At 44.8% G+C, this 13,142-nt stretch overlaps 1 protein-coding gene across 3 annotated transcripts in view; it reads left to right on the top strand.

Moving 5' to 3' along the window:
* TENM1 (teneurin transmembrane protein 1) overlaps positions 1-13,142 on the top strand; it is a gene marked incomplete at both ends in the record, with an annotated part of 529,505 nt that overhangs the window by 488,362 nt on the left and 28,001 nt on the right. For all 3 annotated transcript variants that reach the window (XM_084259136.1, XM_084259137.1, XM_084259135.1), the window contains 2 exons: positions 2,477-2,843; positions 4,541-5,051. In XM_084259136.1, the coding sequence (XP_084115262.1) occupies positions 2,477-2,843; positions 4,541-5,051 (878 nt within the window). The remainder of the gene's footprint in view (positions 1-2,476; positions 2,844-4,540; positions 5,052-13,142) is intronic.

The following is a 13,142-nucleotide window of genomic DNA, read 5'->3' as shown; positions in this document are numbered from 1 at the left end:
TGCCCAGAGGCATATGGTACTGGCCAGAGAAGGCCAGCCTAGGTGGAAGTTGAGGGCACAGAGACATGGGGACAGAATGAGGTTGCCGGGTGTCTGGGACAGACTCATAGAGACAGGAGGCAGAGAGCCCCAAAAGGCGTAAGAGGGGAGGTCACAGGCATCCTCTGTCTTCTTTACATCACCAATTGCCCCCCATTAAGAGACAGAAGTAGAGGGAGGGCCTTGTCTCAGACTTTGTGCACCTCATTACTGAGGGTCAGGCTTCCTCTAGCCAGAGAAATAGTGGGCCTCAGAATGACAATCACAGTTCATGTTTTGTTTTCAGACTTCCTGATTCAATGAGGAAAACAAAGCTTTCCTTGGGCTTTCATTCAAGGCCGAAGGAACAGTAGCTACATTACTGTTAATATTTTGACCAGCAATGGGACAGAGTTTTCTGCCCTTGTCTAGCCTAAGAGAAGAGGAACATAGGTGAATGATGGGGTGGAGAGAGCATGTAACAGTTCTCTGAAGAGTGCTCAGTGATAAATAGTCACAATCAGGGAGATACTGGGGCCAGCATTGGGCTAACTCCTGTGCCCAGAAGGGAACTAAAGTAGAGCCATGTTTGATTGGCCCAGATATCCCCAGTGGCTTACACAGGATTTGACATAAAGCAACACCACACACACACACACACACACACACACACACACACACAAACAAGCAAGCACCTTTGCATCTAACACCTTACCCATCTCAAATCCATCTCCTTGTCATCCCCACTGCTGCCATCCTAACTCAGGCCACTATCACCCCTCACCTGAGCCCCACAGAGGAGCCTCCTAAATAGCGGTGTGCCTCCCATCTCACCTCCTCCTCCACATGGTCTCAACAGCAGCCAGTGTGGTCCCTCAGCCACCCAAATATAACTGTGTCTTACCCCTACTTGAAGCCCTTTCATGGTTTCCCACAGCCATTGAAATAAGACCAGATCTATCCATCTCTCCTTTGCTTGGCACATTAGTCTACTAGGGCTAAGAAAACAAAATACCACAGATTGGTGGCTTTAACAAGAGAAACTTTTTTCTCATATTTCTGGAGACTTGAAGTTCAACATCAAGATCTCAGCAGGTTTGTCTTCTCCTCAGGCCTTTCTCCTTCACTCAGATGACCACCCTGTTATTGTGTCTCCCCATGGCCATTTTCTCTGTGCCTATCATGGACTCCTTCCTGGTCTGTCTTCCAGACAGATTAGTTAGGACTTCAGTGCTACGAATTTAAGGGTGACAATTCAGTCTCTAATACCTCGCCACTGCCTACCTCCTGACTGTCAGTGCTCACCACTCCCCTACACTCAGTCCACAGCAGCATTACTGAGTTTGTAGAAACTGGATGGGCCATACCATCTCTAACTTCTAGACCTTCACCATGCTATTCCCTCTACCTGGTTTGCCCTCAACTCTGCTCTTCTCCTCTTCCCCCAACACAATGGTTTCACTCCATTCCTCTCCTAGTGGTCACTTCAGACCCTGCTGAGGAAGCATCTTCTCTGGGAATACTCTGCCTTCTGACTCCTAATCTGGATGAAGTGCTCCCATACTCTCTCTGCTGCTTCCTTCTCATAAGATGAAGAGTAATTGACTGACAGCTTCTCCAAAGGCTCTACTAGACCATGAGTCATTTGAAAACAGAGGAGGAGTGATATGATATTCTTTTGAATTCTCAAAGCCTAGCACAAGGCTTAGTCCAGAGGAGGTACTCAACAAATATTCAGTGAAAGAACAAAGCCACCTGTTTCTTTGCTGAGAAAATGGAGAGATGGGGTGTACCAGCTCAGCAATGCACTAAATCCTATATTTCCAAATCACCCACTCATGAACAGTACCTGAGTGTTGCCCAAGATGGATGCCAGGCCCATGCTAATGGACGATCCTGTCCCAAAGTACTGTTAATAGAGTACAATCTAGTTTTTCCAGCACTCTGTTTTCTAGAAGCCTCTATGACTTTGCGTTTCTGTCACAATGGAGACATTTGCGTATCATAGCAACAGGGAAGCCCTAGAGCAGCAGTGGTCCTCAAACTTTAGTGAGCATCAAAATCACCAGGAAGCCTTGTTAAAACACAGATGGTTGGGCCCTACCCCAGAGTTTCTGATTCAATAAGACATGCTTGGGGCTTGAGAGTGTGCATTTCTAACAACTTCCCAGGTGATGCTGTTGCTGCTGGTCGAGAGACCAACTCTAAAAAAACTGCTCCGGAAGATCTTTCTGGAATTATTGGGGGAAAAAAATTACACTGTGTTGGACATGGCATAAATGATAAATATGTTTACCAGAACATTTAATCAGCTATCCCTCCCAAGTTTGCCAGAAAACAACGTTGCTGAAATTCATGGGGGTGGGGGGGGAGGCAATAAGCCAATTATTCTTTCAAGGTAGTACTGCTCCTGGAAAGATATTGTAACCTAATGGTGTGTGTTCTATTCTTTTTGCAGGTGCGATTAGAGTGGCCAACAGACCTTGCAGTCAATCCCATGGACAATTCATTGTATGTCTTGGATAACAATATTGTGCTGCAAATTTCTGAGAACAGGCGTGTGCGGATCATTGCGGGGCGCCCCATTCACTGCCAGGTGCCAGGAATCGATCATTTCCTGGTCAGCAAGGTGGCAATTCACTCCACTCTGGAGTCGGCAAGGGCCATCAGCATCTCCCACAGCGGGCTGCTCTTCATAGCTGAAACAGATGAGAGGAAAGTAAACCGCATTCAGCAAGTTACCACCAATGGGGAGATTTCCATCATGGCTGGTGCCCCCACTGACTGTGACTGTAAAATTGATCCCAACTGTGACTGTTTTTCAGGTATGACCTTTTTAGCAATTCACCAGATCCCCCTCTCTGTTTTCAAAAGAAAAACGTGTATCAGAAAAGTCAGAAAAAAGCAAAGGCGTTACTTGTCAACTTCGGTACGAGCTAGTGGAGAAAGCAACGTGTTTTGGGCAAGAGAGCCTAGTATTGGGTCACTGTTCTGCAACTGACTCAGTAGCCCCCAAAACTGTTTCATGACTCACTTCATTTGTTAAATGGCGAGATCTCTATCTCCCTTATAACATGTTGCTGTTTTGAGGTTAGACTAGTATAATCAAAATGTTGATACTCTAAGAAGTTAAGATCATAATGCAAATTTATGATCAAGATATTGTTTGTACTTTGGAAAAAGAGGAATTAGGGAAAACCCATATTTACCGACTTAACTAAGGGGAAAAATCCTTCCCTTAATTGACTGGTTTTCAGATTTTCAGCATATGGGATCTAAAATCCAGAGGCACGAGGGACGAGGCACAGACTACTTTGGGAATACATGGGCAACATTATGTCCCACAATGGAGGTTTCTTGGAACATCAGACTGCTACTTACATTTTTTTTCAAGTCCAAAACTTTCACCATAATCAATAGTGCCCTTTACTGCCAATTGAAATAGGAAAAAGAAAGAAAGAGAAAGCTTTTTCCCCAAAAGACAGAGTGGATATTCCGGATAGCAAACACTCCTCTAAATGTCAATAGATACATTTATTGCTGAGATGTGGAAATCCCTCCATGCTATGTGCAGCCCTATTAAACTGCTCATCCAGTCCCAAATGTTTCTCTTAACCTTTGCCTTTCCTTGGGCCAGAGGAATCAAGAGCGAGCAACTTGATCGATATGACTTTAGATCAATAGTTCCAATGTTTTCCTGGACAATTAGTTTTATAGTTATTTTGCTAATTTATATCTTTCATTCAAGGCAAATCTAATGTTTATTCCAGTTATCAAATTTGATGTTCTGAATCATTGTTACACTTACAGACTTAGTGTACTTTGACAACATGACAATGGGAATTAACAGAAGAAAACTCCAGGCACAGTAGGATTGGAAAGTCCTGAGATAGATCCTACCAGCATCAGCAGGCATAAGTCTCTTGGATTTCCAACCCAATTTTGTGTGACTGTCATTATTTGTTGTTTTTGTATTTCGCCATACAACAGATATTGAACAGCAGGATTGAGGATATCACAAAGTTGGTGTTAACTGAGATAATTGCCTCTTAGTGTTCATTTGCAGTAGTACTGACTCAAGAATTTTGAATAATGGGTTTCAGAACTGTCAAGAGGTGCATGCAGTGCGTCCTTTTAAAATGATTCTTTTTACAATGAATTTTATTGAAGTAACATTGCATTATAACATTATACAAGTTTCAGGTGTGCATCATTAATATTCAACATCTGTATATACTGCATCAAGTTCACCATTAAAAGTCCAATTGTATCCTTCACTGCATAATTAACCTATTTTACTTGATTTACCCACCCCTTCCCCTTCCCTCTGGTAATGCCTAATTTGGTCCAACAGTTTATTTAGTTCATTCATTTGTTGATTTCTCTACATGCCACACATGAGTGAAATCATGGAATGATGAACACCTGAAACGATTCTTGATGCATAGTGTTTTCTGGGCAAGATACGTTCATATAAATGTTCGTGATGACAATTATTAAAATCACAGTCTTCCTTCCACAGGGGATGGTGGCTATGCCAAAGATGCAAAGATGAAAGCCCCTTCCTCCTTAGCAGTGTCACCTGATGGTACCCTCTATGTAGCCGACCTGGGCAATGTTCGCATTCGTACCATTAGCAGGAACCAAGCCCACCTGAATGACATGAATCTTTATGAGATTGCTTCACCTGCTGATCAGGAACTCTACCAGTTCACAGTCAATGGAACCCACTTGCACACCTTGAACTTGATAACAAGGGACTACGTGTATAATTTCACCTACAATGCCGAGGGAGACTTGGGCGCAATTACCAGCAGCAACGGCAACTCCGTGCACATCCGCCGTGACGCGGGCGGTATGCCCCTCTGGCTCGTGGTGCCTGGTGGGCAGGTGTACTGGCTGACCATAAGCAGCAATGGCGTCCTGAAAAGAGTGTCCGCTCAAGGCTATAATCTGGCCTTGATGACTTATCCAGGAAACACGGGGCTGCTCGCTACCAAGAGTAATGAAAACGGATGGACCACCGTCTATGAGTAAGTTTCTAATTTTCAACACGGGCTTTGACAGGTTATTTAAAAGTGTATTATAGTGGGAAAATGGCTCAGTAATTGCTGACTACTGCATGCTATTTTCTCCTAACAACCACCTTAAAAAAAAAAAATCAAGGAGAAAATTTTGCCCAGCTCCTGGGGTTCAGAACAGCTTCTCCAGGGTAGTTTTGTAGACCACAATAATAAAAACGTAGGATGAATGGAGACTCAAGTGTGGCACTGCAGGAGACAAGCATGAGGTAGAAGTCCGTGTACTCAAGAAATTTACAACATAGCTGGGAAACAAGGTAAATTCTCGTTTAAACAGCAAAACCAGACAATAGTTCTAAGGTAGCAAAGAAGCAGTGTGGTTTCACAAGTATTTATTGATCCCTGTAGGGTTTAATGAATGAATAAATGAATGTGTACCCAGCCCAGCCCAACTCTGTGTAAGTGGCTGTGGGAGGTGAGAGAGAAGTTAGAATATAAGAAGTAGACCTGGAAAGCAAGTGGGAAGGATGGGCAGCAAACCCTGGAGAGGCCACTGTCTATTGCTGCTTTGTGAATTGTGGAGCCAGTGCCCCTAAGCAGGCTTGGGCCTCCTCAGTGTCCCTGTGCCAAAGAGTCCAGCACCTTTGGGCCTCCTCAGACTGGTTCTGTGATCACTTTGTTTAACTGGTAATTAACACAAGGTGTGTCTGACAGCAAGCCACTGGACGGCATGCCACAGAATGAGAGCTTATCTTGCTGGCCTTAGGAAGCACACACAATCTCATTTGCAATTCCACCCATTTAGAAAGCTAGTCTGCCAGCACATGGCCAACAGCTTCCTCACAAAGGGAATTGCTGAGGGCCTCCCTGGTGGCCTACAGGTTAAGTCTCAGCGCTATCACCACTATAGCCTAAGTTCGATCCCTGGCCAGCCAGGGAGCTACCCACAGCAGACCTCTCCTGTCTTGCCCACAGCTCCCACCAGCAGTCTGCTCACCCTGTAGATCTGCCTGTTCTATTCCCCACTCTGTCTCTGGTGAATCGTCTCACACACACATCCCCCAGAACCTCTGGCCCACACCCCAGTTCCTCTACACAAAAAAACAAATCTTTTTTTTAAAAAAGGCAATTGCTGAATTTTTCACCAGTTTACTAAGGGAACATAATCCATGGAATCAAATGCAGCTTCTGAAATGGATTTGTTAAGGATTGAGAAGTGCAGTATGAGGGGTTCCAAGAGGGGCTTCTCTATGAGGAGGTAGAGAATAGGAAGAGAATATACCCAGTCCCATAAAAGCCTCCTGAGGAAAGAGACAAAACAATTGGCCTTCAAATTTTGGATCCTTTCCCAAAGAAATGCCACTTATACAAAAGAGCTGGACAGCTATTTTAGTTTCACTAAGAAAAATGTTTTCAGTTGTTTCTCTTGCAAGTCTTCCTCTGTTTTTTGCAAAATTTGTCTTACAACTTAATAAGAGTAATAAAAGTCACAGTTCACCGAAGCTTCACTATGTGCCGACTCCGAGCTAGGTGATTTACATACGTTATTTTTTTTTCTGGATCTCCCAAGTGACAACATAGCAAAGGTGACCAAGTATGCCTGTTTTATAGATAAGGAAACTGAGGCATAGAATGGTTAACTTGTCCTGATTCACACGAAAGTCTAGGACTCCAACAGTCAATTCAAGAGCCTGCATATTTTAATACACTACCCTTAAGATGAAGTTTCTAATGAGATTTCTTTTTTTTTTAATTTCACGTGATATTGCTCTGCAGCTGATATTAGGCAACTATTTTGAAAGCTAGTGAATGAACTTGGCCCAGCATCAAGAAGTGGCTGAACTATTAGCTAATTTTTAAAATAACCAGTTCAACCACTTATTCATTTATGAAATCACCACACTACACACTTTAAATACATGCAACTTTATGTGTCAGTTGTACCCCAATACTATTAGAAAAAAAACACAAAGTAACCAGCTCAACCATTCATTTATTTATTCGCCAAATATTTACTGCACACCTACTATGTGCCAGGCAGTGTTCTGATGCTGGAGAGATAGTCGTGAGCAAAACACAGAAAAATCCCCACTCTCATAGAGCTTGCATCATGCTGGAGAGAGACATGTAAAATGTACAGAACTTCAGATAGTGTTACATTCTATTGAGAAAAGAATCAGGGTGAGGGTGATCAGAGAACAGGGCAAGAGGATTGTTTTTTTAATTCCTGATTTAGCCGTCAGGGAGGGCCTCACTAAGGAGGTGACAGTTGAGTAAAACCTATAGGAGGTGAGGCAGTGAGCCATATGGTTATCTGAAGGGAGGTGGGAAGATAACACTCAAGGCCGCTCAGATAGCAAGTGCAAAGTCCCTGCAGGAGGAGCACACTTGGCATGTTCAAGGAATAGTAAGGTAGCCACTGTGACTGGAGTCACAATGGAGTAAGAGTAATGGGGAGAAAAATCAATGTTGTGACCAGGGCTACTTCATGTAGGGGCTTATGCCCCCCTGTAAAGACCTCAACTTTTACTCTGAGTAAAAGTGGAACCACTGCAGAGTTTTGAGTGTAGGAGTTATATGATCTGACCTCCATTTTTAAAGAATCACGACCTGTTGAACACAGACTATATGGTAGAAACAGGAAACCTAATTGTGACATTGAGGGAAGGCATTTGATATAATCCAGGCAAAAATGTTTACTTAAGGCCAGGGAGTGGGGGAAGTAAGAAGTGGTAAAGTTCTACATATATTTTCCAAGTAAGGCTCTCAGTACTTACAGACTGGATTTGGAGTACAGGAGAAAAGGGGAGCAAAGATAACTCCAAAGTTTGTGGCCTGAGCAACTGGGTATTGGACTTTCCTTTTGCCAAGATGAAGACTATGCAAGGACTAGTTATACTGGGTGGGGATTGGAAGTTCTGTTTGGGATGTGCTCAGTTTAGTTAGACATTCCACTGAAAATATCGAGTAGGCAATAGGATGGATGAGTCTGGAATTGAGAGGGAAGCCTAGAGATTTGAAATTTAGAGATACAAATTTGGCATCCACCCATCTTTAGACTTTATTTAAAGCCATGAGATCCACATGGAAGTGAGTGTAGATAAGGAAGAGATCTGATGCCTGAACCTAGAGCACTTTACCAATAAGGATACTGAGGTCCAAAATAGAGAAGTAACTTACCCATTCACGTGGCTCATTGACTGGGTCAAGAGTTGAGTCTTTGAGCTTCTAGTTCAGTGCACTTTCTCTTACTACCCCCATTGTCTTCCAGAAGAAGGAAGAGGATTTGAGATCACAGGAATGGCCATGGAATGTCTGGAAAGTTAGAAGATCTCAACTGAAGTATTAGGCAAAGAGGAGTATGATGGCATCTTGAGACAGAGAGGCTGAATATCTATTTTTTTTCCTTCTTCCACCTTCTTTTTTTTAAGATTTATTTATGCATACAAGAGCTGGGGTACAGGCAGAGGTACCGGGGGTGAGAGGATTCACCAGAGACAGAGTAGGGAGCAGAACAGGCAGACTGACTGAAATACACTGCTGAGGGGAGCAGCGAGCGAGACAGGAGAGGTCTGCTGCGCCATGTGGGTAGGCCCCTGGCCAGTGATTGAACTTGTGCTGCAGAGGCTGTGGATAGCTTCACAGTGCTGCGCTTAACCCCTTGTGACACCAGGGAGGCCCCCTTCCACCTTCTTAATTCCAGCCAGAACTATGCTGAAACCCTCTGGATCAAATAGCATCTGTTGAGAGAAATTCCCTTTTCCTTCTGAAGCAATCCATTATGTTGCTGAACAGCAGCCTCCAAAGAAACACTACCCTTGACCCTTATTGCCTGTACATCTAGAAAGAACAATCTCTTAACCTTCATAATGGAACTAATTCTTCTGTGGTCTTCTCTGTGCAAAATCTGACTTCTTTCGCTTTTCTTCTCCAATGCATTAGCAAGTTGTAAACTCTCCTTTGAGTTTTTCCTTGTTTTCTGAAATGTGGAACACAGAATTAGACATACCATTTGTAGTAAGACTTGGAGCCATGCTGAGGTCAATAGAGGGGTCACCCCACCCCTGCTACCAGGCCCTCCTAAAAGAACTTGAGCACTGCTGTAAGAGGCAGTCTTCCTTCTGTGACCAAAGGGGACAAATTGTTTCCCAAGGTGGAAATAGAAATTCTGTTCTGAGATGAGAGACAGAGAGAAACCAAAGCAGAAGCAAAATTTGGCAGGATGGAGAACTGCTGTGTAGAGGTAACTAAGCCAGGAATCCATCTAATTCACAATTGTCTGTGGTGAGGGAGAGGAGAAACTACCCAGAGGACTCTGCGCAGGATCCTCTGAATAGGATTTGAAAATGCCTCTGTGCCGTGGTGGTATGCGGGCTTGTGTTGTGTAGAGTGAGGTAGTTTAAATAATTCATTGATTCTCATGATTCCATTTGACTTGACCCAAGAACAAAATTACACACCCCAAGTACTACTTGATGCTCGACTGCTCTGAAGTGTCCTGAGTGTGAGAGGAGATAGCACCGAGGAGGGGCTAACTGAGGTGACTGTCGAGGCAGGAATACTGACTAGACCAGGCAGGGGTTCTGGCCCGAGAGCCTGGCCGCTTGCTAATTGCAGTCCCCTGCCCTCGCAGAGGACCTGGGAGGACCCCAGCGACTCTCACAGCAGGCCACCCTTCTTTGCTCACAAGGCTGCAGAGTAGCCAAGATGCCCTTGCTCATTCCCCAGGCATTCCCTGGCGAAGACTTCTGCTCCACTAAACTGAAAAGGTCCCCGACCGAGGCCCCAGTGTCAGCTCTGTCACCATGGCCCTCTGGACTGAGCTGACAGTTCCTCAGGCCTTTGCCCCAGGTGGGAAGCCCTCCACTCCATGGAGACTGTGCGTTTCCACCATCTCTTGATCTTTGGTCTTCTGCATTCTCTTTGTTTCTGGACTTAGCATCATCTCTCACCCCCATCTCAATTACCACTGCCTCTTATCCCCGCCTCCCCCCCCAAAAAAAAAACCCACACCCTCCACTGACAAGTTGAAAAAACCTTCTAATGCTCTGGGTAGCTTCTAGGCTGTTTTACTAATGCTCAGTTTTATGGAAAGTGACTAATGAGGGATTCTCTCTCCTCCCTGTGGAGAATTAGAGGTGGGAGGAGGGGGCAAGGTAAACAAGTCATGTCTCTAGGTGAGATGTTTGCTGGGGCATAGGACGTGATTCCCATGCAGAAATGATTATGTAAATAAAAAGTCCAAATGCATCGAAATGATTCCGTTGCTTTCTAGAATTTCAGAGTAGGGAGGGATTAAGGCACCATTTGATCCAGTCCTCTGCCCCCAGGCAGGTGAAGGATTTCCATTAAGTCAAAAGAACATAGAATTGTCTAGTGTTGCTTCAGGTCTCTAGAGTCACAGATTGAACACCTTTGCTTTCTGCACCTGGTGCTTTATGCCCTTGATCAGGATCAGGAATGGGCAGGCTAAATTGTCTCGGTTCGTGCTGGGAGAACGAGACAGGGAGACTGGGAGCGGACAGAAGGATGAGAGGCCAGCAGGGAAGATTGGCTGCACTGCACAGGACATCTGTGTGAGCCAGGTTGGCCTCCCAACTTCACCCTCCATGGCCCTGACTGCGCTCTGGCCACACCAACTCTCACATCCACCCTACTCCTTCCATTTCCACTGGTATCCTGTTTCACTCGTTCAAAAAGTATGTGGCGTGAAAATCTACCCTGTCCCAGACATGAAAATAAAGAACTGAGTGAGACACTGTGCTCTCCTTCTAAAGATTTGAGTGTTTACAACCTAGTCAGCGAGATAACTCCCTAAGAAAGGCAATCACAATGCATTTACTCAAGGAGAGAAACCACCATCTTCTCTTACACACCGAGGTGGTCATCTCCCAACAGGTCTCCCTGCTCCATATTTCTGCTTCCAAGATTCGCTGCCACCAAAGCTCTGCTTGAAACATACTATGGTCCCCCTGATAAAGTTTTCTGTGCCTCTCCATTGTCTGCTGACTACATGCTTTCTTCCAGAATCTGGTATCCCTGTTCCCCCAGGCTCTGGCCCCCGCATGTCTCTCCAGCTTCAGCTCTCACTACCCTTCTCGAGGAACTGCCAATAAATCTGGTTCTCTCATCTACCTCTGTGTTTTTGTTCATGCCATTGCCTCTCTTTGAAATGCCTTCCCTCTCCCTAGTCTCTAGCTACCAAGGGACTGATCCTACCTACCTCCCAGGATTCAAATACCACCTCCTTATCTTCCTTCTCCTCTTCTGTTCCATCCAGTCATTCCAGAAATGACTTCTGCCACTTCTGAACCTCCACAGCTCCTTGTTTATGGAAGCACAGGGCAATATTCTGGTAGTGAGTGATTTGTATGCGTATCTTATCTCCCACCTAGACTTTGAATTTCCTTCAGCATTGTATCCCCAGTACCTAGCACAAGCGTGATATGAGTGAAGCACAAATGAAGCTAGAAGGGCACTATGGACTCGCAGTTGAGTCACAGGAAAGCAAATGAAGTCACTGGTGAGGAAAGAAGAATCTAGTTTTTCCAAAAGAATGTTTATTAAGTGGGTCACGTTTCTAGCATGAGAGGGTAAAGAGGATCTGTTTTTTTTTTTAATGAGTTATGAATTTTCCTTCTATAAGCTTTAATGTGTTCTTCAAAGCAAGTGTGGAGGAGCTTCTAGTTTTTCCTCCATGGTTTAGCTCTGCCTTACATTGTCCTCAAGGGAAAGGTCAGGCTATCCCTTATGAGGCAATATCAGGACAAGTATATTTTTATTAATGTATAGATATCATATCCACAGCTAAATCATATGGTCCTCAAGGACAAAAATGAATTCAGGGCTCCCTGGTGGCGCAAGGTGTTAAGACGCAACCTATGAAGCTATCCACAGCCACTGCAGCATGAGTTCGATCCCCAGCCAGGTAGCTGCCCACATGGCGCAGCAGACCTCTCCTGCCTTGCCCACTACTCCCCTCAGCAGTGTATTTCAGTCATTCTGCCTGATCTGTTCCCTGCTCTGTCTTGGGTGAATCCTCACACACACACACACACACACACACACACACACACCCGATACATCTGGGGCCTGTACCCCAGTTCTTGTATGCAGAAATAAATCTTTAAAAAAAAAAAGAATGAATTCCTATTTCCTTCACAAATGTTCCCCTTGCTGCCCAGGGATGCATGTGTGCCCTCGTGCCCAGCAGCGTGGTAGTGAATCTCCTCTTCCCAAAACCACTTCTGATAACTATGAAGGCAAGAGTCGTTACCGGGAGGTATGGTTCCCCAGCCAGAAAGTGCAGGCCTGGTGAAGCAAATGCTACGCCCCATGTGGGGAAGGAACGGGGGTCGCGAGCATGTCATGGCCTGAGGGGATCAGATCAGTTGCAGAATATTGGCTTATACTCTCTGAACCAAAGGATGCAGCCCCCAAAGGGAAACACACAGCATAAGAGATTTTGATTAAACTTGTTTCTTTGACACTCATTCTGGAAACATGCATTCCCCTGTGATGGAGGGAGGACAAAAAGAACTCAAGCAAGCTATAGGAAATCAAAGGCTCCCTTTATTTCATATCCACTTTTGAGCAACCTTTCCAACGTTGTGGGAATGACCCGCTGATGTGTTCACCTACCAGCTGCTCTTCCTTTGGAAATGACTCCATGGAACAGACGTGGGCCTGTGTGTTTTGACCAAGAGCTGTGTAAATGATCACACAAGACTTCTGCTCCACTAAACTGAAAAGGTCCCCGACCGAGGCCCCAGTGTCATTTCTGTCACCGTGGCCCTCCGGACTTAGCACATCTTCCATCCCCATTTCAATTACCACCTCCCCCCAAAAAAAGAACCCATACCCTCCACTGACAAGTTGGAAGAGCCTTCTAGTGCTCTTGGTAGCTTCTAGGCTGTTTTACTAATGCCACCACACTGAAGATACCACCAAATAGGATGACTTCAATGGTAACTAGCAGCACTGGGGTGCGGGCGTATGTTGGAAGGTCAGTGTTTTCTTTCTGATAAAGTTGAAGTCAAAATGGATGCTATTAAATAAGGATGCCTACCTGGGCACAGAAAATCAAGCAATGTCATTTTGTAG

This window comes from Talpa europaea (genome assembly GCF_964194135.1).
Source record: "Talpa europaea genome assembly, chromosome: X".
Taxonomy (NCBI): Eukaryota; Metazoa; Chordata; class Mammalia; order Eulipotyphla; family Talpidae; genus Talpa; species Talpa europaea.
The sequence above is the reverse complement of the archived record's forward strand: the minus strand, read 5'-3'. Positions and strand labels throughout refer to the sequence as shown.